The 26,053-nt window shown below is 40.6% G+C and overlaps 3 protein-coding genes and 1 long non-coding RNA gene across 6 annotated transcripts; all 4 read right to left on the reverse strand.

The window, feature by feature from the left end:
- Positions 1-3,860: 3,860 nt before the first annotated feature.
- On the reverse strand, positions 3,861-6,121 carry LOC149383940 (F-box/FBD/LRR-repeat protein At1g13570-like). The gene is made up of 4 exons (XM_089628976.1): positions 5,952-6,121; positions 4,769-5,578; positions 4,407-4,628; positions 3,861-4,317 (listed from the first exon to the last, which is right to left on the reverse strand). Exons 1-4 carry the CDS (start codon positions 5,997-5,999, stop codon positions 3,997-3,999), a joined length of 1,401 nt encoding a protein of 466 aa, XP_089485102.1. The 5' UTR covers positions 6,000-6,121; the 3' UTR covers positions 3,861-3,996.
- A 4,660-nt stretch (positions 6,122-10,781) lies between these two features.
- LOC149383941 (uncharacterized) lies at positions 10,782-12,232 on the reverse strand. 2 transcript variants are annotated; one of them, XR_016301910.1, is made up of 5 exons: positions 12,100-12,232; positions 11,891-12,012; positions 11,647-11,767; positions 11,501-11,554; positions 10,782-11,074 (listed from the first exon to the last, which is right to left on the reverse strand). It is a non-coding gene; the product is annotated as an uncharacterized LOC149383941 (long non-coding RNA). The 2 variants fall into 2 exon arrangements; XR_016301909.1 differs by having other exon boundaries at positions 11,501-11,767.
- A 3,510-nt stretch (positions 12,233-15,742) lies between these two features.
- On the reverse strand, positions 15,743-18,113 carry LOC149383942 (F-box/FBD/LRR-repeat protein At1g13570-like). The gene is made up of 4 exons (XM_089628197.1): positions 18,005-18,113; positions 16,819-17,658; positions 16,520-16,675; positions 15,743-16,344 (listed from the first exon to the last, which is right to left on the reverse strand). Exons 1-4 carry the CDS (start codon positions 18,020-18,022, stop codon positions 16,018-16,020), a joined length of 1,341 nt encoding a protein of 446 aa, XP_089484323.1. The 5' UTR covers positions 18,023-18,113; the 3' UTR covers positions 15,743-16,017.
- Positions 18,114-23,291: 5,178 nt separating this feature from the next.
- Positions 23,292-25,585, reverse strand: LOC149383943 (F-box/FBD/LRR-repeat protein At1g13570-like). Of its 2 annotated transcripts, none has more exons than XM_089629027.1 (4): positions 25,479-25,585; positions 24,293-25,132; positions 23,993-24,148; positions 23,292-23,811 (listed from the first exon to the last, which is right to left on the reverse strand). In XM_089629027.1, exons 1-4 carry the CDS (start codon positions 25,494-25,496, stop codon positions 23,491-23,493), a joined length of 1,335 nt encoding a protein of 444 aa, XP_089485153.1. In that variant the 5' UTR covers positions 25,497-25,585; the 3' UTR covers positions 23,292-23,490. The 2 variants fall into 2 exon arrangements, with proteins under 2 accessions (XP_089485153.1, XP_089485152.1); XM_089629026.1 differs by having other exon boundaries at positions 23,292-23,817.
- Between the last annotated feature and the right edge of the window lie 468 nt (positions 25,586-26,053).

The raw sequence follows: 26,053 nt of genomic DNA on the forward strand, positions 1-26,053 counted from the left end.
ACGGAGTCCGAGAAATGGGGTTTCGCAACGTTGAAACCCCGAACGTATCGGAAAGAACTCCGTGCGACCCGAGATGAGTGGGCTTGCACCACCTAGTCCCCGACCGACCTCAAAGCGTCCACGGAGTCCGAGAAATGGGGTTTCGTAACATTGAAACCCCGAACGTATCGGAAAGAACTCCGTGCGACCCGAGATGAGGGGGCTTGCGCCACCAAGTCCCCGACCGACCTCAAAGCGTCCACGGAGTCCGAGAAATGGGGTTTCGCAATGTTGAAACCCCGAACGTGTCGGAAAGAACTCCGTGCGACCCGAGATGAGGGGGCTTGCGCCACCAAGTCCCCGACCGACCTTAAAGCGTCCACGGAGTCCGAGAAATGGGGTTTCGCAACGTTGAAACCCCGAACGTATCGGAAAGAACTCCGTGCGACCCGAGATGAGGGGACTTGCGCCACCAAGTCCCCGACCGACCTCAAAGCGTCCATGGAGTTCGAGAAATGGGGTTTCGCAACGTTGAAACCCCGAACGTATCGGAAAGAACTCCGTGCGACCCGAGATGAGGGGACTTGCGCCACGAAGTCTCCGACCGACCTCAAAGCGTCCACGGAGTCCGAGAAATGGGGTTTCGCAACGTTAAAACCCCGAGCGTATCGGAAAGAACTCCGTGCGACCCGAGATGAGGGGGCTTGCGCCACCAAGTCCCCGATCGACCTTAAAGCGTCCACGGAGTCCGAGAAATGGGGTTTCGCAACGTTGAAACCCCGAACGTATCGGAAAGAACTCCGTGCGACCCGAGATGAGTGGGCTTGCACCACCTAGTCCCCGACCGACCTCAAAGCGTCCACGGAGTCCGAGAAATGGGGTTTCGTAACATTGAAACCCCGAACGTATCGGAAAGAACTCCGTGCGACCCGAGATGAGGGGGCTTGCGCCACCAAGTCCCCGACCGACCTCAAAGCGTCCACGGAGTCCGAGAAATGGGGTTTCGCAATGTTGAAACCCCGAACGTGTCGGAAAGAACTCCGTGCGACCCGAGATGAGGGGGCTTGCGCCACCAAGTCCCCGACCGACCTTAAAGCGTCCACGGAGTCCGAGAAATGGGGTTTCGCAACGTTGAAACCCCGAACGTATCGGAAAGAACTCCGTGCGACCCGAGATGAGGGGACTTGCGCCACCAAGTCCCCGACCGACCTCAAAGCGTCCATGGAGTTCGAGAAATGGGGTTTCGCAACGTTGAAACCCCGAACGTATCGCAAAGAACTCCGTGCGACCCGAGATGAGGGGACTTGCGCCACGAAGTCTCCGACCGACCTCAAAGCGTCCACGGAGTCCGAGAAATGGGGTTTCGCAACGTTGAAACCCCGAGCGTATCGGAAAGAACTCCGTGCGACCCGAGATGAGGGGGCTTGCGCCACCAAGTCCCCGATAGACCTTAAAGCGTCCACGGAGTCCGAGAAATGGGGTTTCGCAACGTTGAAACCCCGAACGTATCGGAAAGAACTCCGTGCGACCCGAGATGAGTGGGCTTGCACCACCTAGTCCCCGACCGACCTCAAAGCGTCCACGGAGTCCGAGAAATGGGGTTTCGTAACATTGAAACCCCGAACGTATCGGAAAGAACTCCGTGCGACCCGAGATGAGGGGGCTTGCGCCACCAAGTCCCCGACCGACCTCAAAGCGTCCACGGAGTCCGAGAAATGGGGTTTCGCAATGTTGAAACCCCGAACGTGTCGGAAAGAACTCCGTGCGACCCGAGATGAGGGGGCTTGCGCCACCAAGTCCCCGACCGACATCAAAGCGTCCACGGAGTCCGAGAAATGGGGTTTCGCAACGTTGAAACCCCGAACGTATCGGAAAGAACTCTGTGCGACCCGAGATGAGGGGACTTGCGCCACCAAGTCCCCGACCGACCTCAAAGCGTCCATGGAGTTCGAGAAATGGGGTTTCGCAACGTTGAAACCCCGAACGTATCGCAAAGAACTCCGTGCGACCCGAGATGAGGGGACTTGCGCCACGAAGTCTCCGACCGACCTCAAAGCGTCCACGGAGTCCGAGAAATGGGGTTTCGCAACGTTGAAACCCCGAGCGTATCGGAAAGAACTCCGTGCGACCCGAGATGAGGGGGCTTGCGCCACCAAGTCCCCGATAGATCTTAAAGCGTCCACGGAGTCCGAGAAATGAGGTTTCGCAACGTTGAAACCCCGAACGTATCGGAAAGAACTCCGTGCGACCCGAGATGAGGGGGCTTGCGCCACCAAGTCCCCATCCGACCTCAAAGCGTCCACGGAGTTCGAGAAATGGGGTTTCGCAACGTTGAAACCCCGAACGTATCGGAAAGAACTCCGTGCGACCCGAGATGAGGGGACTTGCGCCACCAAGTCCCCGACCGACCTCAAAGCGTCCATGGAGTTCGAGAAATGGGGTTTCGCAACGTTGAAACCCCGAACGTATCGCAAAGAACTCCGTGCGACCCGAGATGAGGGGGCTTGCGCCACCAAGTCCCCGACCGACCTCAAAGCGTCCATGGAGTCCGAGAAATGAGGTTTCGCAACGTTGAAACCCCGAACGTATCGGAAAGAACTCCGTGCGACCCGAGATGAGGGGGCTTGCGCCACCAAGTCCCCATCCGACCTCAAAGCGTCCACGGAGTTCGAGAAATGGGGTTTCGCAACGTTGAAACCCCGAACGTATCGCAAAGAACTCTGTGCGACCCGAGATGAGGGGGCTTGCGCCACCAAGTCCCCGACCGACTTCAAAGCGTCCACGGAGTCCGAGAAATGGGGTTTCACAACATTGAAACCCCGAACATACCTCAAAGAACTCCGTGCGACCCGAGATCAGGGGGCTTGCGCTACCAAGTCCCCAACCAACCTCAAAGCGTCCACGGAACCCCGAGCATATCTCAAAGAGTTCTGTGCGATCCGAGATGAGGGAGCTCACGCCATCGAGTCCCCGACCAACCTTAAAGCCTTTACAGGATCCGAGAAGAAAATGGACTCGCTACTCCGAGACCAGAAACACAACTCAAAAAATCCTGTGAAGCCCGAGATAAGGGGACTCAAACCATCGAGGACCCGACCCGCCTCAAAGTCGCCTCAAAGCACAAAAAAAGGAAAAAAAAGAATGAGAAGAAAAAGCCTTCATCGTTGAAACCTTCACCGAGCCACCACGAGCACGTGACCAACAAAGACCGCGTGTTCAAGGCCGGCGAGTCACCGACGAGTCAGAGAGCGACGAGCCACCGCGATTCTGTGACCGGCGAACCGGCGCGAGTCCGAGATCGGCGAGCCCCCGCGAAGATGTGGCCGAAGAGCCGGGCAAAGACCCGTGCCGACGAGCCGAGCGAAGACGTGGTCTGCAAGCACTGCGAAGGCTGATCCGGAAAGCCGAGCGAAGATCCGTGGTCGGTAAGCACCATGAAGACGTGGTCGGAGACCGCCGCAAAGACGTGGTCAGCGAGCACCGCGAAGACGTGGTCGGCAAGCACCCCGAAGACCGGTCCGAAGAGCCACGAGATGACGCCCCCGACAGACCACTCGGCGAGGCGAAGGGCCACGAGATGGCATCCCCGATGAACCACTCGGCGAGGCAAAGAGCAACGAGATAGCGTCCCCGACGGACCACTCGACGAGGCGACGAGCCACGAGATAGCGTCCCCGACGGACCACTCGGCGAGGCGACGAGCCACGAGATAGTGTCCCCGACGGACCACACGACGAGGCGACGAGCCACGAGACCGAGTCTCTGACGGACTCGTCATCGAGACAAGGAGAACCAAAACAAAGCTACCAAACTCATACAATATCACACAAAAGAAAGGAGAATGATAAAGCAAAACACAAAAGAAGAATAATCTACTTTCATTCTCTGTAGAGGAACAATTCTATAATCTCCTTGGAGGGTTTTTCATTGATAGATAATATTATTACTAGCATAGACCAACGGGTATATTTAGAATTCAAATCCATCACAGCAGCATATAAAACCAAAAGATAATTCCTAAACCAAATTATCTAGAATTTCAAGATGTCGCCCGGACCATTTACGAACATAAATCTCTGCTTCGGTTGATGCACGCTTGAAGCTCAACATCTTCTTAAACATATTAAAGCTTGAGTTGGGATCACCATTGGAGCATCGCCTACCAAGCTTGATAGTCATGCGCTGAAGAGCAGGTGATATCAAAAGCATGAATTTGATGAAATTCATTTCATGTTTCCCTCCATTGAAGTTATGGATTTTGACAAGTTGAAGATGGGTCAATGCCTGCTCCAAGCCATTGACGTCCCACTCCCACGAGCCTTCTTTCGATGGGAAAGACTGCATTTTTAAATTACGAAGATTTACAAACTAAAATATAGAAACAGGTTTTTGTCTAGAGTCTAGACGCTTAAAAGCGAATGAATTACCCATTTTATGTTTCTCCTTGGAATCCCAAAATAGGGATTATGACCGCCGGAATTGAAGAAACTCACGATGATTTGTAGTTCCTTGAGATTAGGGGCACTTCTTAGGAAGCAAAGCAATAACAAAACCTCCTTGGAATTGGCAAAGGAGATACCTATACTCAAGGAAGTGAGATTAATGCACGGGATCGGTAGCTCTCTCGGAATGTTGCCTGCAGAAATATACTAAAGAAGAAGAAGAAGAAAAACAAACGAATGTGTCATAATTAGCATAAAAATTTCGACCTTATATAAAGCATCTGCAGAACGATATTTAAATTTAATATTCATGTGAATAAGACCTATCGAGCTAGGCTCTTACGCACGTCCACAAAATCGCTTCCAAGGATAAGACGACAAATTTGGGTTATACCACCCATCAGCTTTATCAAGTCGCCATATTTGTCAGGATTTTCTCTTCGGAATCTCTCGCTGGAATAATCCGTGCTTATGTGAACTTCAGATAATTGGGAGGCACTTTCAAAACAAACATCGACAAATTGACCTTCGTTTCTAAAGAATAGAAGATTCGGTCCATGGATGTTGAGCTGATCGAGACCTTCAACGTCATTAATATACAATCTCTCGAGCACTGGAGAGCTAGAAATCAGTTCTTCAAGATCTCTTTGGGTCACTACTCCATTCTCTAGAGAAAGACTCTTTAAATTCTTGAAGCCCTTGAATTTCGAGGGCAGCGACAGAGAACAGTTCCACAAATCCAAATGTGTCAAGCCTTGACAAGAATACAAGCAAGATGGAATACTGTAATAGCAGTTCTCATAGACGGATCTCAAGATGTGACACACGAGCTCCTTGATAGAGTGTCTCGACAGGTAAAGAATCCATTTGTCCAACTCCACAAAAGGTGGTTCGTTCTCAAAGTAACACAACTCGAACTTGTGTACGGGCCCCAAATGCAGGAAGAGAGTGTGATTGATTAGTGGAAAAGATTCATCGTCGAAAGACAAGCTCGGAACTGATGCCCATATATACCTCCACTTGCTCGACAGCACGCTTGTCATTACCATGTCCTTAATCGGCAAGCGCGACAAGATTTCGTCTAAAACATTCCCTGGCAAGTCGCTAATTCTATCTTGTTCCATCACCTTGCGATCGGAGCGTGCCGATCTTGATTTCTGAATCATCAAAACATAACAAATAAATTGTATTTATATCGTAGTTCTTCTATGATATTTGTATCTGCCGAATGACAAGTAACAATTTCACGAACAGGATTTATCATATGATCACAAATTGGGATTCTTGACTGATAGTGAACTCTTGGTTTCTAATTAGTCCACGGTTTATAAATTCTATGCCAAAAAATTGTTCTTTCTTCGTTCTTCGATGATATGTTAGCTAATAATAATACGAAGACAAGAGGGATAATTTCAGTGGCAAGCACGACCAAATACCTTGTTTTGTGAAGAAATAAAAATAAAAAATAAAAAATAAAGTCTGCGAGGAAATAATGATGAATGCATATTTAATGGAAAACTAATCAAATACCTTGTTTTGTGAAGACATCGAAGCTCTATCCGCGAATTGGTATATCATATGAACACAGAAAGTTTACAGATTATTTTGTTTTAACAAGCAAGAAGTGAACAGAGAGAAACGATCCCAATTCCAAGGGCCGTTCTGTGTCCAAGAAGTGGGCTTGCTCGATGAGAGAAGTCTGCATTGGGAGTTGGGACCTATCTAGTGGAAATTGCCTTTTATTTTCTTTTTCTTTTTTCTTTTTTTTTTAATTAAATCCAAAGAATACCGTTCAAAAGTGTTTTTTTTTTTTTTTTTAGATGAAAAGTTCTTGCTCCAAATAATATGTTATTTCAAGTTGTAAAAAAATCATCTATCTTTCTTCATGTTTACGTAATTTTATTATAAATTTATTTGTTGGTTTGGCTTTCATTTAACTTTAAACTTTCTTACTCATTACATTGAGAAAATGGTCTTAGGTAGTAGTCTTTTTGATACTTTTGACCAAAATGTTGTGGTCATTGTTTTTGGACAAAAATACTACCTAACCATGTGAGAAAAGTCTTAAGTGCCCTTTGATTTTTTATTTTGTTCATTTCCATCAAACTTCCTCTCAGCTCTCTCTCTCTCCTCGTTCATTGTTTCAGAGCTCTCTCTCACTCCTCGTTCATTGTTTCAAAGCTCTCTCTTTCTCCTCTTTTTTCTTCTCTCGTTCATTTAATGTTAAAAAAAAGTTTGCTTTTTTTCTGTTTGTCATCGACAGTGGTTTGTCCGTCGTCGTCATCGCTGAAGAGGTAAACTTTATCTCTTCATGTTAGCGAACGAAATCTGGGAATTTATGGGTGGGTTTCGTTCGTGTTTGTTTTTTGGTATGAGTTTCGTTGTTGACGTACGGGTTTCGTGTTTCGTTCGTGTTTATTTCTAAGTTTCATGTTTATGGGTTTCATTCGTGTTTCTGGGTTTCATATTTATGGGTTCGTTCGTGTGTTTGGGTAAAAAATGGTTTTTTTTATTGTCGGAGCTGACATACAAGTCTACAATTTCATTTATTGTAGACATACAAGTCTACAATTTCATTTATTGTAGACTTCTATGTCTACAATAAATGAAGTTGTAGACTTCATGTTGGCGAACGAAATCTGAGAATTTATGGGTGGGTTTCGTTCGTGTTTGTTTTTTTGTATGAGTTTTGTTGTTGACGTACGGGTTTCGTGTTTCGTTCGTGTTTATTTATGGGTTTCATGTTTATGGGTTTCATTCGTGTTTTTGGTTTCATATTTATAGGTTCATTCGTGTGTTTGGGTAAAAAATGGTTTTTTTTGTATTGTCGGAGTTGACATACAAGTTTACAACGTCTGAAATTGTAGACATACAAGTCTACAACTTCATTTAGTGTAGACATAGAACTCTACAATAAATGAAATTGTAGACTTGTATGTCTACAATAAATGAAATTGTAGACTTGTATGTCAGCTCCGACAATACAAAAAAAAAACCATTTCAGAGTTCCTCCAATCCTTTCTCGGTCAATCTCTTGGTTCGGCGGTCTCCTCTGGCTCGGCGGATGTTCTCAGGCTCGTCGGAGCTTCGTCAAAAGCTTCTATGATGGCTTTTCCTTGTCTGGAGTCGGTGGAGCTCGCGTCTCTTTTGTCTCAGCCGAGTCACGCGGCGAAGAAAAGAGAGGCTTGAAGCTCGCGATTTTCCTCTTTCCGGTCGGAGTTCACGCGAAGAATGGCTCGGACTGGACTAAGCTCGGAGTCATGCGTCGGAGGCAGAGGACGGCTCGCGACAGAGCGGGTTTTGGCCGGACTTGCAGAAACTAGGCGGTGGTTATAGCGTCGATTTCACCAGAAAGTTAGGAGAGAGAGAGCGGGAATGTAGAGAGAGACTGGGGAGAATTTTATTTTTTTTATTATTAATTTATTAGTTTTCACGTGTGTGTGTGGTGTGGATATATTTACAAAAGGGAAAAATTGTACTTCCTCAGCTGACCAACTACTATTCTTGTCCAAAACATGGATTTCCATATTTTGGTCCAAATTATGAAAAGTGGTAGTACTTATGGCCATTTCCCCATTACATTTTCATTACAAGGAAAATAAATGTTTATAGTTCTTAAAGTAATTTAAAACACCCACTTTTTTATTTCACTTTTAAATTATAATTCCTCTGATTTTCTCATTCGAGTTTCACCTTTACACAACCCACTCACATAAACATCGAATACAAAAATGACATAAAGAAATATGTACTAGAGAAGAAGAGCACACAAACGACATACTTGATAAAGAACAATAAGATTCGTCGAAAGTGAAGGAAACTTGACGAAATTTGTTGTCAAAAAATTTAAAAGAAAAATACGTCAATGGTATCTGAAAAACACAATTTCCATGAAATTTCAACGAGAAAAACGACAAAATTAGAACCTTGAATTGAAAAGCCTCCTAAATCCTTAAAGTGTTTACTCATTGCATCATTCAACAACCTACTTGTATTTCATTCTTTAATATGGCTCTCACTTCTGTAATAAGTGTGTATCTCCACTTTGGAACCTTTAGAGCATCATGTGTAGGCTTCGACACTTCTTGCTGCTCGTTAATTAGGATGGAGACAAATGAGTTAAGTTTATATTATGACACAAAGTGAGCAACAAGATATTCTTGGTACGTAGTTTCTTGAGAGCGATTCATATATCCTTGTTGGTGTCACACGACGAAGGTGATCTGTCGTAAGTATGATGTAGACTCACTTTGAATTGCTAAAGTGGAACTACCTGGTTTTCGACATGCCTCGGATGTTGGCATTTGTAGGGAACAGTTACACCGCTCTTTTGATTGCACTAGTAGAAAAATGGTCTTTGATGGCGTTCAAAATCCGCCATTAAAAAGATTTTATGACGCTTTTTGAGCGCCATTGAAGCAGGCGTCACTAAAGAGATTTCATGGCGTTTGTATAAAAAACGCCATTAAAAAAGCCACGTGTACTGACACATCACGCATTTTATTCCACGCGGGCGCGAACTTTTTAATGGCGCTTGATTACTGAGCGCCATTAAAAGTCTTGTTTATTCTTTTTTATATAAGAATTAATGACATTTTTAGTCCCTGGACTATGTCGTGTGTAACAACTTGGTCCTTCGGCGAAAAAAGCTGTAGCATCGATACCTGGTGAATGTGAGAAAATCACGATTGATCCTTCTGTCAAATTTATCGTCTATTTAGACAGAAATGTGCTGACGTGGCTTGATCGACTAGGGTAGTTACCATTTTGCCCATGTTTTAATGGTTTCCTCTTCTTTTATAGAATATTCGCTCCGTGACAAACGTCCTCGTCTACTGCGAGTCTCTCTCTCTCTGTGTCTCTCTAAACTCTCTCTCTAGAACTGGTAGTGAAAACCAGTCTTCTTCTTCTTCTTCTTTGTGATCATCGAGATCGAAACCCTAACCTTAATTTTGAAGCTCTGAGAGGACTCGTTAATGGCGGACTCGGCGAAGCACGCCGTATCGGTGAGCGTCTCCGACTCCAAGAGCCTAATCCCCGCCTACAAGACTCGCCGGACGGTGGCGTTCCTCTATGGCTTCATGTTCGCATCTCTCCTCGTCACCGTCTTCTTCGCCTTTAGTCCGTCGTCCAACGCCGCCGCGCCGTGGCTCACCAACGTCTTCGCCAATGGCGGTTCTTCTGGTTACAGATCTCAAGTCTCTTCGATTGTTTCTTATCTTTTTCCGAACGGGAGTTCTTCCTCTTCTCCTTCTACTTCTTCCGGTTTAGGTTTCGTTCCCGGCTAATCGAATTCTTCTAGATCCGATACTCGTAGTTCAGGGAATTCCCAATCGAGTAAGAATCAGACGCAGAGCTTGAGCAGTTCCAGTGAGAGCAAAGCTTCAAAGTCGAATCAAACTGCGCAGTTGAAGCCAGAGAAACCAACGACGCGAAGTCGCTGTTGCCGAGAGAGAGAGGCCATTTACTCATAAAGGGATACTCTGTTTTTTATTTTAGTCTGTACAGTCTTTTTTTTTCGTCGGTCTGAGCGAAGATTAGATCCACCACCACACAGTTGTGGAGTCTTACTCTTATGTGCTGTTCTTTGTCTTATCAGTCACACATTTGGAAGACGAAGTCCTGGAATAGGTCCGAGATGGTGAAGAATTCCAGGACGAGATTCGTGCAGCCATGATGGTGAAGAATTCCAAGATGGTTAAGAATGTCGCCCAAGTGTTCGACAAAATGCAGTGAAGAAAATTCCCCTAGCTGCAAAGAAAATCAAGGGAACGAATTCCATCATATTTTCTTCATTTCACAATCATTTATGAGATTTGCTCTTCGGTTTTGCATACGTTTTTGCGTTTTATTTTCGCTGATCAACACTACTAAAAGTTCATTATTTTACATTCATGTACAAAAAGATTTTTTCTTATCTGGGTTACACGTACAGGGGCGAAACAATTAAAACAGGGGCAAAACCGTAACTCCTCTAATCGATCAAGCCACGTCAGCAAATTTCGTCTAAATAGACGATTAATTAGACAGAAGGACCAGAAGTGATTTTCTCACATTCATCATGTATCGATCCTGCAGTTTTTTTCGCCGAATGACCAACTTGTTACACACGACATAGTTCAGGGACTAAAAATGTCATTAATTCTTTATATAATTTCAAAATATTAAAATCACAAAACATTTGCAGGAACAATTTGACGCACGGAAACTGAAAGTAGCATAAAAAAAAAAAAAAAAAAATCCAAAATTACCTTCTTTTTCCTGCATTATTACGATATCAAATGAAAGAACTAGTCTCACCATAATTTTTTTTAAAATCACGACTTATAATATCAATATTACAATCAAACTTGCCTGAATATCAATATACTAAAATTGAAAGAAAAAAAAACACTTGAAATTCCTATCTTATCATGATTCCCATACACACATTGAAAGAGAAGACCACATATTTCTAAACACTGAACTGCCAAAGCACCTTTGCAAGAGAGTGGTTGAACTTGTTGTACTCTTCATCAGTCACTTCCTTGGGGCTCCGCAGCTAAACAGCTCGTAAGTTGTTTCGTTCAGTGTCTCTGTCTTTTATATCTTCTCAGAACCATCATCGTCTTTCTCAGCATCATCTTCCTCTTCCTCAGTAGAGCTCTTTTCAGCTATATGATTAATATAAAATCCAAGTAAACAGAGTATACAACACAGGCTAATAACTCATAAAACAAAACAGGCTTCATTAATCAATCCAACCAAAATATAAAAGAGTATATATACAAGGGTGTCTTCTTAAATGTGATAACAACCAGCCATTACAAACTGAAAATATATAATCAAAATGAATGTAATAATAATGGTGCAAGATAATCAAATCAATAAGAAGCATGGCAAAAATTAAGTTATAACTGATATAACTTATTATTCATTCATATTCCCATAACTGATTCTCCAGATTTTGCAATAGTACCCAAGTTCTTAATCAAATCATCCTTGGTCATACCAACATCCCAATCCCGTATAGAAAGGATTTTCTTCTCCTTAACTTAATCTGTGACTGGTTTGGTACACATTTATGTTAAATAACGTACCACAACAATCTAACCACCCAGTCAAGAGACTTCCTATCTATCACCTCTGATTCTCTGCAATACAAAACAAAATAAACTATATAAATGACTACAATCAGTAACATTGTATATGTGTGTACAATTTAAGAAGCGAGATTTAAACAAACTTCTTAACGACATCTGAGTCAGTGGAGTGATTGGTTGAAACCCCACCGATCTTCTCTTCAACCTTTGGTGGATCTATAAGCTCGCCTGAGTAAGCCACAGCATTCGCTTGGATTTTAGTACCTATATCACCATCCAAACAGATCCGAAAAATTACAGTAGCAACTCTATAAAAAAAATAATTAGAATATAGCTATTCCCGGAATCAAGACTCTGTTCAGGAGATTTGAGAAAGAAAAAAAATACCTAATCTCGAGAGGAACTGACGAAGATGGTTGTGAAAGGGCATGAAACGACGAACGCCGTCGAGGATGAGCCGCAAAGATCAAGCGACGTCTAGCATCGTCGATGCGAAGCGGCGGCGATGACTGGCAAGTGAAACCCACGGCGACAAAATAGAGATACATTACAAACCATTAACTTCCAAAAAAAAATGAGAAGAAAAAAACCCTAACCTTGGAAGGAATAGGTGAAGCCGATTGTGAATTATTACGAAACAAGAAACTCCGACCAAACCCACGGCCAGAAACATGAACGACGAGAGGCAAAATACAAACGGAATCGAGGACTGTGAGGATAGACGGCCAAACCACGGGGCGATGGGTTTGGAGGAGACGAATGCGCTGTGATTTTTGTTTAAGGACGAGAATGTTTGGGAAAAAGAACGAGGCCTTTTGGTTTATTTTTACTAAACCATTAATGGCGTTTCTTAGGAAAATGCCATTAAAACTTACGCCCAACAATTCTGACGTTTACATACGCAATTCTGTCATTGGGTATTATATATTCAATGGCGTTGAAAATTAAAACGCCATAAATATTTAATTATGACGGATAAAAATGAATGACATGGCACTTCCTTATTGGATTTTAACAATAAAAACGAGCTAGAATTTAGAAAGGTTGCTTTAATGGCGTTTTATCATGTGAACGCAATTAAAGAAGCGTCATGAAAGCCCATTTTTCTACTAGTGTTGGTCTTCCTTCTAACATGGACACACACTTCCTTGGCCGTAGTAGTATCAATTTTCGGTAGTGGATCAATTCAGGCAATCTCAAATCAAATTGTGTATGTGAAAACGCACTATTTTGAGGTATTGCTTCGATGGCTAAGCACTTGATAGTACATTCCCAAAACATGTCTTAATTAGATGTCTTCCCATGGAGAAGTTTCGGAGGAAAAAAAAAGTAATGTAATTTTTTCCACGGGTAGCATCAAAACATTTTTAACCTTTCTTTGTAGGTGAGTAACCTTAAAAAACACACTCAATGGACATGAGAAAATGCAGTGCACCCAATAACTCTAGGTGGTAAGGGACGAAAATGTTGGTTAATAAGGTAGGAGTGTGATGACTTTTGAAGACATTCTATTAGTTAAATAAGAGAAAGTTACAACAATACTTTCCCAACACCTAAAAGGGATGTTACTTTTAAGCATTAAGGCTCGAGTAAGTGAGGGTTTCTTACAAAAACTACTCCATTTTGTACGGGTTATCAGCTCAAAAACTATGGTGTACGAGGAAGGTGTCTAGAACTTGGTAAAAGAAGTATTAATAATAAAAAGAGATTTGTAAGTAATTAGGCCACTTTAAACATGTGATTTTGGATCTAGCCTATGTTTGACAATTTTTAGGGATATAGCCAAATGGCTTATGTGGCAATAATTAAGGTCTGATTTGCCCTTATTTATTAATAAATAAGTCACTTTCTCTCTTTTATTTTTTTTCAAATAATTTTTTTTGCATCAAAACTTCAAAAATTTGTATCTTTCTCATACGAACTCGAAATTGAGTGATTTCAGATCCTACAAATTCGTGCCGTCGAGATCTTCAAAAATAGACCTATTGTGTTGGATGAAAAATTATGTTTAATGCATCATAGTTACGTTTCCATTTATTTTTTTGATAATTTCAAAAATTTCCAGTTATTTCCATATTTAAGGTAGTAACATGATTTTTCTACATCTATGGTATTAAACATGATTTTTCATCAAACAAAATGGATCTATTTTTGAAGATCTCGGCGTCACGAATCCGTAGGATTTGGAATCACTCAATTTCGAGTTCATATGAGATAGATATGGTTTTTTGAAGTTTTTATGTAAAAAAAAAAAGTGTAGGAAAAAAGTAGGAGAGAGAAAGTGACGAATTTGTTAATAAATAAGTGTAAATCAGACATTAATTATTGCCACATAAATCTGTTGGCTATTTTCCTAAAAGTTGTGAAACACAAGCTAAAAACAAATTTCATAGTTTCATTTTGGCTATTTCGCTACGGTGCCAAATAAAAATAATAAGGGAGAAATTTCAACACAATACACACACAACTTAAAGAATCGACACTTAATTTCTGTAATATCTAATTCAAACAATTTTATGCAAAAATAAGCTCAATCTCAAATAACCCAAACAAAACACTCTCACCTCCATTTTTATTACATTTTGTCTCTATTTTAATTTTAAATATATAATAATAAAATTCATAATCCATTTTAAAAATGTCAAGTACCGTTTATATACAGTCAACATCAAAGTTTTTTTTTTTGTGTGTGTTATCGAAAGTATTGAACATTTTTTAAGAAAGTGTGTATTTTTGTCTTATTTCATCGTACAAACTTAGAAGAAATGAAAAAAAAAAGATCCGAAAGAATCATTGAACGACGCTCAACCACACTCAAGAAAAGGCCTACGACACAATGAGACACAACATTTTAAAGCACTTCACTGTATAATTTTTTTTTTTTTTTAAGTTTTTGTATTAAAATACAACAATAAAAATGACACGACAAATAATTATGGTTTCTTAAAAAAAAAAAAAAATTTAATACTCGTCAAAATTCATTAAAAAAAAAAAACTCAAAAACTTTAGAGTAAAATTAGACTTGAGAAAAACAAAAAAATACGAAATACGGAGATTGGGGTATTTTCGTCCAAACAGGAAATACAAGCTTAGTTTTGATAAAATAATGTATATAATTAGTTAAAAAAGCAAAACGCGTCGTTGCAGTTTGATTGATCTATTTTTATAATCTTCTATAAGATAATTTTGTGCGGACAATAAAGAATAACATAAATGTAAATTCTATAAAGAGTATTTTCGTCATTACACTGTAGAAAAAATAGTGAATTATTTTTAGGTGAATAGTTAACTCTATATATATATATATATATATATATATAAAAAATAAAGTTTAAGGAAAATGACACATATATACAATGTGTTTTAGTAAAATGTCGAGCTTAACATATGATTTTAAAAAATGTCGAGTTTAACATTCTGTTTAATTAAAATGACGAGATTATACCTTAAAATAGATAACAGTGCCAAAAAACTTCTTTTTGTTGACTTTTCATTGATGTTGACTTTAATATTTATATGTAAACCTCATTTTACCCTTATTCATTTGCAATTCGAACGCGGAAGGAAGCCATCTCGTGGGAGGTATGAATTTTGTTAATCAATTTCGATTTAGGGTTATTTTTTATTTCGAAATTGGGAATTCGACAGTTAGGGTACTAGTTTGTGGTTTGGTTCGGTTTCTTATATCATAGTCAACATCATTGAAAAATCAATAAAAAGTAGATTTGTGATGCTGCTATCTATTTTAGGATATAATTTTGTAATATTAAGTAAACAGAAGGTACAAACTCGACGTTTTTGAAAACCAAAAGTTAAACTCGACATTTTACTAAAACACATGGTATATATATGTTATTTTCCCAAAAGATTATATATATATATATATATATAAAGTGTATTGCAAAAACTCTAGTTCATTACACAGTAGACTTTGAGCAGTAAAGTAACATGATATTGTATCTAAAAACCAACATACGAGTAATAGGAACAAATGCCCATATAAAACTCTTTAATTAATAAGCATTAAAAGAGCCAAACCTCGCATTCTTAGGAAATCATTGATTCTAAAAATAAAAAATAAAAAATAAAAATTGGAAATTGGATGTGGACGATGCTACATTCATTCTGAATTATCAGCCACGAAGAGCAAGACAAGACAGTAAAAAAAAATTGTATTTGAGACTTGAATTATCGCAGATGCAGTGCGTGAAAAATAAAAAGTAGCATCTCTTCTTTTACACACACACACACAGAAAAAGGGAACCACAGAATAATTGAATAACGCTTCTGAACACAGAGAGCTTAACCCCAGAACGAAAATATGAGCATATATGCATGATATTCACAAAAATAGTTAAAAAAAACTTTAGCTTAAAATTTCCTCCAGTCGGTTACACAGACCACGACTACATTTAGTATTTTTTATTTTAAAAAAAAAAAAGAAAAAAGAAAAGAAAAGGATAACTCCTAAACCAGACTAAAATGCCTAACAAAGCAACTTTTCCTTGTATCTTTCACCAATATGGCTCAGACCATCCACGAACATCGATCTCTGCTTTGATTGATGCCCACTTGAAGCTCAACATCTTCTTTAACATCTCAAACTTGCTCGTCTCATAGTTAACCTCAGATCGGTCCTTGTCAAGCTCGACGGTCAGGCTCTCGAGATTAGGTGACGTCAAAAGCATGAATTTGATGAAATCCATTTCCTGTTCTGTTCCGGATATGTAATATATTTTGACAAATTGAAGCTGTGTGAACGTCCATTCCCAGCCATTAGCGTCCCAGACCCACATGTTGCTACTTGTTTCCGCGATGACGTCCTCCATGCTAGACTGCATCTGCAAATTATATAGTTTTATAAACAAAACACAAACAGGTTTTTGTCAATTCAAATCAAAAGCACATGAAAATTCCACTTTATGTTTATGCTAGTCATGACCATTGGGGATCGATGGATAATAACGCCTATATGTCGTTCCACGAGAAAAGGTGCACTTGATAAGAGAAACTCACTATGATTTGTAGTTCCTTGAGATTAGGGACACTTCTTAGGAAGCAAAGCAACACCGAAACCTCGTTGAAATCGCCAAAAAAGACACAAATACTCAACCAAGTGAGATTAATGCATGGTTCCGGTAACTCTGTTGGTACAAAGCCTGTTGCGATATACTAACGAAGAAGAAGAAAAAGAGGACGCACGTGTCATGAAGAGCATTTGTTATACGATAGTCAAACATATATATATATTTTTTAGAGCAGGAAAACTGATTGAGCTATGCCAGAGATTGACTGTGAGCTAGGCTCTTACGTACTTCTACGAGATGGCCTCCAAGTTCAAGATAACTAGTTTGGGTTATACCACCCATCAACTTTATCAAATCGCCATATTCGTCAGGAAATTCTTTTCGGAATCTCGCACTGTAGTCGATCATGCAAATGTAAACTTCACTCAGATGGGAGGCACTTTTAAACCAAACATCAACAAATTTTCCTTCCATGTTGAAGTATAGAAGATTCGGTCCATAGATGTTTAGCCGATCGAAACCTCTGACTTCAGTGATAGACAATCTCTCAAGCACGGGAGATCCAGAAATCAGCTGTTCAAGATCATTTTGGATCACTACCCCACCTTTGAGAACAAGACTCTTTAAATTACTAAAACCCTTGAATTTCAAGGGCGTCAAGAGAGAACAGTTCCGCAGATCCAAATGTGTCAAGCCTTGACACGAATATAAGCAAGATGGGACGCTGTAATAGTTGTGGAAATAGTCGGTGTCGCCGAAGGGTTTCATGATTTGAAATACGAGCTCCTTGATAGAGTGTCTCGACAGGTAAATAATCCATCTGTCCATCTCCGAAAAAGGTATTTCTTCGTCAAAGCAACGCAGCTCGAACTTGTGCACGGGCCCCAAACGAAGCAAGAGAATGTGATTGATTAGTGAGTTGCGATCATCTGCCGGAAAAGATTGATCATCGAAAGCCAAGCTCGAAACCGATGCCCATTTGTGCCTCCACTCGCTCGACAACAAGCTTGTCGTCACCATATCCTTAATCGGCAAGCGCGACAAGATTTCGTGTAAAACATTCTCTGGCAAGTCGCTAATTCTATCTTGTTCTATCACCTCGCGACCGGATTGCCCATATCTCGATTTCTGAATCATCAAATGGTAACAAATAAATTGTATTTCTATTGGAGTTCATTCATGTTCTTTGTATCTATCAAATAACAAATAATCATTACGGCAGTTACAAAGAGGATTTACCACTGAATACTAAAACACCAACCCGAAATAATGATCTCAAACATGTACATAGCCAATCTTAACACATGGTTTCTTCTAGCTTAGCACACCGTTTATTAATAATACAAGAGCGATGATTTAATTGGCAAATACGTCCACCCCCAAACTCCCAAAGAGAAAGCTCCCCATTGGGTTTTCATTATTCAAAAGTAGAAATAACGATGAATTCATATCCAAAGGGAAGGTGACAAAATACCTTTTTTTGGGTAGACATTGAAGCCAAGTTGCTTTTCGGGGATTTGTCTATCGTAAAGAGTAAGACGAGCTAAACAGAGTTACCTATTCGAGAACAGAGAGAGAGAGAGAGAGAGAGAGAGAGAGAGAGAGAGAGATATAGAGAGAAGAGAAAGGGGTTCCGTAGAGAAACAAGCCCAATTCGCTGAGATGGGCTTTCTGGAGATGGAATTATGTGGGCCGAAGATGCAAGGGATCCACAAGAGCAACGTCCTACTCCTAATTTTTTGGAATTGGACACAAATATAAGTAATTTCATTTTTTTTTATTAAAATAAAAATAAACTGTAGTACAAACCAAGCAGAAAGATGTCTGAAAAGGAGTTTGATTAAGTTTGATTATACAGACCAGATCTTAAAAAAAAAAAGAGCAGAACTAAGACGAGCCACCATCGTCCTTATCACCAGCATCATCCCGGGCACTGTCATTATTTCCTTCATCGTTCTCAGACTCCTCAGCATCTTCAGAATCAGCAGCATTAGCTTGGCCTGGCTGAGAGGAGGTAGTATCAATAGGAGGAGCAGAAAGATCTCGAACAAGGGCTTCACACTTAGACTTCTTGTTGGAGAGAGTCTCAATAGTCCTTTTGAGAACTTCAATCTCCTCAAGAAGTTCTTTCCGCACATTCCTCTGAACCTCAACAGTCATTGAACTCAAATTCAGTTTGCCCCCAGAGATGTCAGATGACGCGACAGAAGGTCTGACAAGGTCACAGCATGTTTCCCCTCAAACAGTTTGTGACTGAAGTTGAGAACACCAGGTCTTTTGCCCGCCACATCTGTACTTCGCAAAATACTCTTGTTTTACTTGAGCAGGATACCAGTGATGAGGGAAGGGAAACCTATGGGGAGCTTCACTGCAAACGACTTGGCATGTTTTGCCAAGTGATCAAGCACAAATTCACCAAAATCAAAGGAGGAACGGGTACCTATATGGTAGATTAGGCGTGCCAGATCCCTTGATACTCGACCCATGAGAAGAGGGGGCCCGGTTAGCGATGCCGATGCGATACAGAATGAAGTATTTGGCAGTGAGATCAGAGGATGGCAGCATTCCCTTGGATGGCCAGACTTTGGTTTCGTCACCTGTAATCTCTTGAGCAATGATGTCCAAAGAGGGTACACGATCAGCCGTAATGATTTTCCCTCGACCAAGTAACTCGTTGATAACACCAGGAGAGATCTCAAAACAGTGTCCTCTGAAGAAGACCTTTCTGAATTCTGCATCATCTGGAACATCGAAGAACGAGGAGAGGTTGACAATGAATTCCTTCACCAAGGCCGGGTAGTATTCCCCTATGCTGGTAACAGTCCTGAGAATCTCAGCATCGTGCAAGAGCTCTATGACAACATCGATCTTCAGAGCCTCAGCAGACAGTTCCTTTTCAGGAAAGATGGCTCTGTGATACACATACCTCCATTTCAAGACATCGTCTTCCTTATGGAACGAGACATTGTCCAGGGGAGCAGCAGGAATATTCTTTGGGAGCTTTTGCCCTCCTACAGATCTCTTGTTCCCTATTCCAAGAGAAATCACTAGTTCCTCTTCTTCAACATCAGGGACCTCGTCGATAGGAGACATAGGAGTCTCAGCAGACTTCTTTCCACGCTTCTTTATCATGCCCACTTTTTCTTTCTTTTTCTTCTTCTTCGCTGGGATGGGAGCAACAGGAGCACTTTCTTCCAACAGCTTTCTCTTTTTTCTTTCTCTTCTCCGACAGAAGAGTGGCAATACAGACGTCGTCATCTTTCTGGACTTTCTCTTTGAGAGAGGCAAGAATATCTTCCCCAGCATCCTGACCTTGATCAGTCTCATTCTCATGCCTCAGAGAAGAAGATGTTGGAACATCTTTCGAGGCATCTACACTTAATCCCAGAAAACCACCAATCGCATCAACGGGAGGAGGATCTTGTTCATCGAGGAGAGAGTTCAAAGTTTCACTGTCCCTAGGATTTTCATCAGAGGGAAAAGAGGTTTCAAGGTTACCTTTCACAACCTCGTGAGGGCTTTCAATGGGAGACCCACCGGTGAGAGTTTCTTCTTCGGGAGCAGCGTCATCCTTTCTTCTTTTTTTAGAAGAACTACTGGAGCTCACTTCTCTAGTAATGTTAGTGATCGAGAGAGAGACTTTCTTGAGCATGACATTTCTTGCGGCGGAGAGTGAGGGGTTCTCAGGAGGAATTGACGATCCAGTGATTGCACCTCCGGCCTGACCATCGGCGTGTTCATTGGATCGCAAACCTCGTACCCGGACACCGTGCTTGTTACTCTCCTGCCCAGGCTTCTTTGTCTTGACATTTTTCCCCCTCATTGTGGTTTTCTCTTTAGAAGGAATGGTTGTGTTGATGCCGCTTCTGGTACCAACCATTTTGAAGAGAATCTCAAGAAAACTGCCACACAAATAACCGTCGAGAGGGGTGAAAGCGCAAATTAGAGAAATAAGCTTAGTGCAACTGCTCCCTGCAGCGATGTATTTAGCCTCAGCTGTGGACAAGGAAATGCAGTTTTGCTTCTTGCTGAACCAGGAGATGAGATTGTTTCCAAGATAGAAACATCCACCAGAGGTACTTCTTCTATCAATCGTGCTACCTGCCCAGTCAGCATCACAGTATCCCACAAGCATAGAGGAGGTATCATAAGTATATAAAAGGCCAAAATCAGCAGTTTCTGAGATGTACCTATAATTTGCTTGGCTTGAGCCAGATGGCTAGCTTTGGGATTAGCTTGACATCGTGCACACACAACTACAGAGTAGGCTATGTCAGGTCGGCTGGCAGTGAGGTAGAGGAGACTATCAATGATACTCCTGTAGAGGCTTTGATCAACAGATTCACCATGCTCATCTTTAGTGAGTTTAAAATGAGTAGCGGCGGGGGTCCGCTTGTGAGAAGATTTTTCCAAGCCAAACTTATTTACTAAGTTTTTAGCATACTTACTTTGGGAGATAAATATACCATCATTCATTTGCCTTATCTGAAAGCCCAGAAAATAATTAAGTTCACCAACCATATGTTGGTAAATCAAGCGCGTATCAGACACGAACAATCACTCTGATACTACTCATTTGAGATGATTCTACCATATAACCATATTAATGCGGAAAAATAATTAATTACGCTGATCATAAGCTAATTAAATTATGGTTATAATTAACAAGATCTAGTTATGTTTAATTATTTTAATTCACGAGAGCATATCTATCAAGCAACCAATTTGAGCGAAAAACGAATAGTTACATTGATTTTCGGTTCAGCTACAGAACGCTCCTAAACCAATCGCGTACTCCTTGCGTCGTCTTGATGAAGGACTCGAGGATGACACCTTAGTCTTCCGAAACGTAATCTCCGAGACGAATAAGAAAGATGAGTGGGCACAGTCTTTATCTCACTAGATCACGAAACTAAGTGTTTCGAGATCTCTCTCTTATTTTACTAAGAATGGAAACGAATTTCCGAGGGGAGGGAGAGGCAGATGCACGGCCAAGGGAGGCTAGGATAGGAATGGCAACGGGTACGGGTTTTAGCGGGTACACCAATACCGGTACCCGTACCCGCCTATTAAAATACCCGTTAACCCGTACCCGTTAACCCGGTTTTCCCAACGGGGCGGGTAGCGGGTATACCCGTCGGGTGACGGGTGCCAAAATTGAGCACCCGCTAACCCGTTAACCCGTTTAAAAAAATAAAAAAAAAATAATTTTTAATAAGAATCAAAACAACAACCTACGCATTATGATGTAATCTAATGTTTTCTTAAAAAAAATATCTAGTTTTTTTCCATAAAAATAATTAACGGGCGGGTTAGCGGGTTAACGGGGCGGGTTTAACATTTTCGCTACCCGACCCGTACCCGCTAAAATACTAACGGGTAATACCCGTTAGCCCGTTAACTCATTTTGAACGGGTATTACCCGACCCGTTAAGACCGGGTAACGGACGGGCTAACGGGTTTCGGGTAAAAATGCCATCCCTAGGCTAGGATGCACGAAATTTTCACAAAAAAATGCTTCATTTTTTGCCTTCTCATGAACCTCTATTTATAGTAGTAAAAGAAGATATTCATGGAATCTTCCAGAATATTTTATTTCCTTTTATTGTGTTAACATTGGTGGATTAAATCTAGGACATTGGATCTCAACAAGTGAATCCTACTTTTTCTCTCATCCATCAGATCAATATCTATGGGATATTGTTCTCAATTTAAATAGAGAATATTTTATTTAGTGAGATAATAAAAGAGAATATATTATTTCCCTTTAAATATATTCTCATATATTCTCCTAAATACTTTCCTTTAAATAAGGAGAAAATATAGGACAATATCTTATATTATTCTCTCTCCTTTATTTAAACAACTAAAGAAAAAAAATTGGTAAATACCAATTATGTAAAAGTCGGATTTGATGGCACACGGCCAAGGTGAATTTGCGCAATTCCCATGCCAAAATTCCCAAATCCGATTTTCATATTTTGTGCAAGGCCCAATTGCTTAAAACCCAATTAATTATTTATTTACTTGGTCCAACAATAAACAAATAATTAATAATTGTTTATTTACTTGATCAAACAATAAATAAACAATTCTACCATAAATATTTATTTAATTCTGCGAATACTCATTTTCCAGAAAGTACAAACTCGACATTTTTTAAAATCAAAGGTTAAACTCGACATTTTACTAAAACACAGAGTATATATGTGTTATTTTCCCTAAAGTTTATATATATATATATATGTATACATATATATATATATATATATATATATATATATATATATATTACTGAGTCTACCTAATATTATTTCTCCAAGGGAAATATTGCAAAAACTCAAGTTCATTACACAGTAAACTTTGAGCAGTAAAGTATCATGATATTGTATCTAAAAACCAACATACGAGTAATAGGAACAAATGCCCATATAAACCTCTTTAATTAATAAGCATTAAAAGAGCCAAACCTCGCATTCTTAGGAAATCATTGATTCTAAAAATAAAAAATAAAAAATAAAAATTGGAAATTGGATGTGGACGATGCTACATTCATTCTGAATTATCAGCCAAGAAGAGCAAGACAAGACAGTAAAAAAATTTGTATTTGAGACTTGAATTATCGCAGATGCAGTGAGTGAAAAATAAAAGTAGCATCTCTTCTTTTACACACACACACAGAGAAAAAGGGAACCACAGAATAATTGAATAAGGCTTCTGAACTCAGAGAGCTTAACCCCAGAACGAAAATATGGCATATATGCATGATATTCACAAAAATAGTTAGAAAACTTTAGCTTAAAATTTCCTCCAGTCGGTTATACAGACCACGACTACATTTAGTATTTTTTTTATTTAAAAATTTTTTATTTAAAAAAAAAAAGAAAAAAAAAAAGAAAAGGATAACTCCTAAACCAGACTAACATGCCTAACAAAGCAACTTTTCCTTGTACATTTCTTTCACCAATATGACTCAAACCATCCACGAACATCGATCTCTGCTTTGATTGATGCCCGCTTGAAACTCAACATCTTCTTCAACATCTCAAACTTGCTTGTCTCATACTTAACCACAGATCGATCCTTGTCAAGCTCGACGGTCAGGCTCTCAAGATTAGGTGACGTCAAAAGAATGAATTTGATGAAATCCATTTCCTGTTCGGTTCCGGATATGTAATATATTTTGACAAATTGAAGCTGTGTGAACGTCCACTCCCAGCCATTAGCGTCCCAGACCCACATGTTGCTACTTGTTTCCGCGACGTCCTCCTCCATCCTAGACTGCATCTGGAAATTATAAAGTTTTATAAACAAAACACAAACAGGTTTTTGTCAATCCAAATCAAAAGCACATGAAAATTCCATTTTATGTTTACGCTAGCCATGACCATTGGGGATCGGTAGATTATAACGCCTATATGTCGTTCCACGAGATAAGGTGCACTTGATTAGAAAAACTCACTTCGATTTGTAGTTCCTTGAGATTAGGGACACTTCTTAGGAAGCAAAGCAACACCGAAACCTCGTTGAAATCGCCAAAAAGGACACAAATACTCAACCAAGTGAGATTAATGCATGGTTCCGGTAACTCTGTTGGTACAAAGCCTGCTGCGATATACTAACGAAGAAGAAGAAAAAGAGGACGCTGATGTCATGAAGAGCATTTGTAAAACGATAATTAAATATAAATATTTTTTTAGTAAGAGCAGGAAAACTAATTGAGCTATGCTAGAGATTGACTGTGAGCTAGGCTCTTACGTACTTCTACGAGATAGCCTCCAAGTTCAAGATAACTAGTTTGGGTTATACCACCCATCAACTTTATCAAATCGCCATATTCGTCAGGAAATTCTTTTCGGAATCTCGTACTGTAGTCGATCATGCAAATGTAAACTTCACTCAGATGGGAGGCACTTTTAAACCAAACATCAACAAATTTTCCTTCCATGTTAAAGTATAGAAGATTCGGTCCATAGATGTTTAGCCGATCGAAACCTCTGACTTCAGTGATAGACAATCTCTCAAGCACGGGAGATCCAGAAATCAGCTGTTCAAGATCATTTTGGATCACTGCCCCACCTTTGAGAACAAGACTCTTTAAATTACTAAAACCCTTGAATTTCGAGGGCATCAAGAGAGAACAGTTCCGCAGATCCAAATGTGTCAAGCCTTGACACGAATATAAGCAAGATGGGACGCTGTAATAGTTGTGGAAATAGTCGGTGTCGCCGAAGGGTTTCATGATTTGAAACACGAGCTCCTTGATAGAGTGTCTCGACAGGTAAATAATCCATCTGTCCATCTCCGAAAAAGGTATTTCTTCGTCAAAGCAACGCAGCTCGAACTTGTGCACGGGCCCTAAACGAAGCAAGAGAATGTGATTGATTAGTGAGTTGCGATCCTCTGCCGGAAAAGATTGATCATCGAAAGCCAAGCTCGAAACCGATGCCCATTTGTGCCTCCACTCGCTCGACAACAAGCTTGTCGTCACCATATCCTTAATCGGCAAGCGCGACAAGATTTCGTCTAAAACATTCTCTGGCAAGTCGCTAATTCTATCTTGTTCTATCACCTCACGAACGGATTGCCCATATCTCGATTTCTGAATCATCAAATGGTAACAAATAAATTGTATTTCTATTGGAGTTCATTCATGTTCTTTGTATCTATCAAATAACAAATAATCATTACGGCAGTTACAAAGAGGATTTACCACTGAATACTAAAACACCAACCCGAAATAATGATCTCAAACATGTACATAGCCAATCTTAACACATGGTTTCTTCTAGCTTAGCACACCGTTTATTAATAATACAAGAGCGATGATTTAATTGGCAAACACGTCCACCCCCAAACTCCCAAAGAGAAAGCTCCCCATTGGGTTTTCATTAAACAAAAGTGGAAATAACGATGAATTCATATCCAAAGGGAAGGTGACAAAATACCTTTTTTTGGGTAGACATTGAAGCCAAGTTGCTTTTCGGGGATTTGTCTATCGTAAAGAGTAAGACGAGCTAAACAGAGTTACCTATTCGAGAACAGAGAGAGAGAGAGAGAGAGAGAGAGAGAGAGAGAAGAGAAAGGGGTTCCGTAGAGAAACAAGCCCAATTCGCTGAGATGGGCTTTCTGGAGATGGAATTATGTGGGCCGAAGATGCAAGGGATCCACAAGAGCAACGTCCTACTCCTAAATTTTTGGAATTAGACACAAATACAAGTAATTTCATTTTTTTATTAAAATAAAAATAAACTGTAGTACAAACCAAGCAAAAAGATGTCTGAAAAGGAGTTTGATTATACAGACCAGATCTTAAAAAAAAAAAGAGCAGAACTAAGACGAGCCACCATCGTCCTTATCATCAGCATCATCCCGGGCACTGTCATTATTTCCTTCATCGTTCTCAGACTCCTCAGCATCTTCAGAATCAGCAGCATTAGCTTGGCCTGGCTGAGAGGAGATAGCTAAATAGGAGGAGTGGAAAGATCTCGAACAAGGGCTTCACACTTGGACTTCCTGTTGG

Source organism: Urtica dioica, chromosome 10, assembly GCF_054948205.1.
Source record: "Urtica dioica subsp. dioica isolate 48M chromosome 10, U.dioica_male_clone48M_v1_H2, whole genome shotgun sequence".
NCBI lineage: Eukaryota > Viridiplantae > Streptophyta > Magnoliopsida > Rosales > Urticaceae > Urtica > Urtica dioica.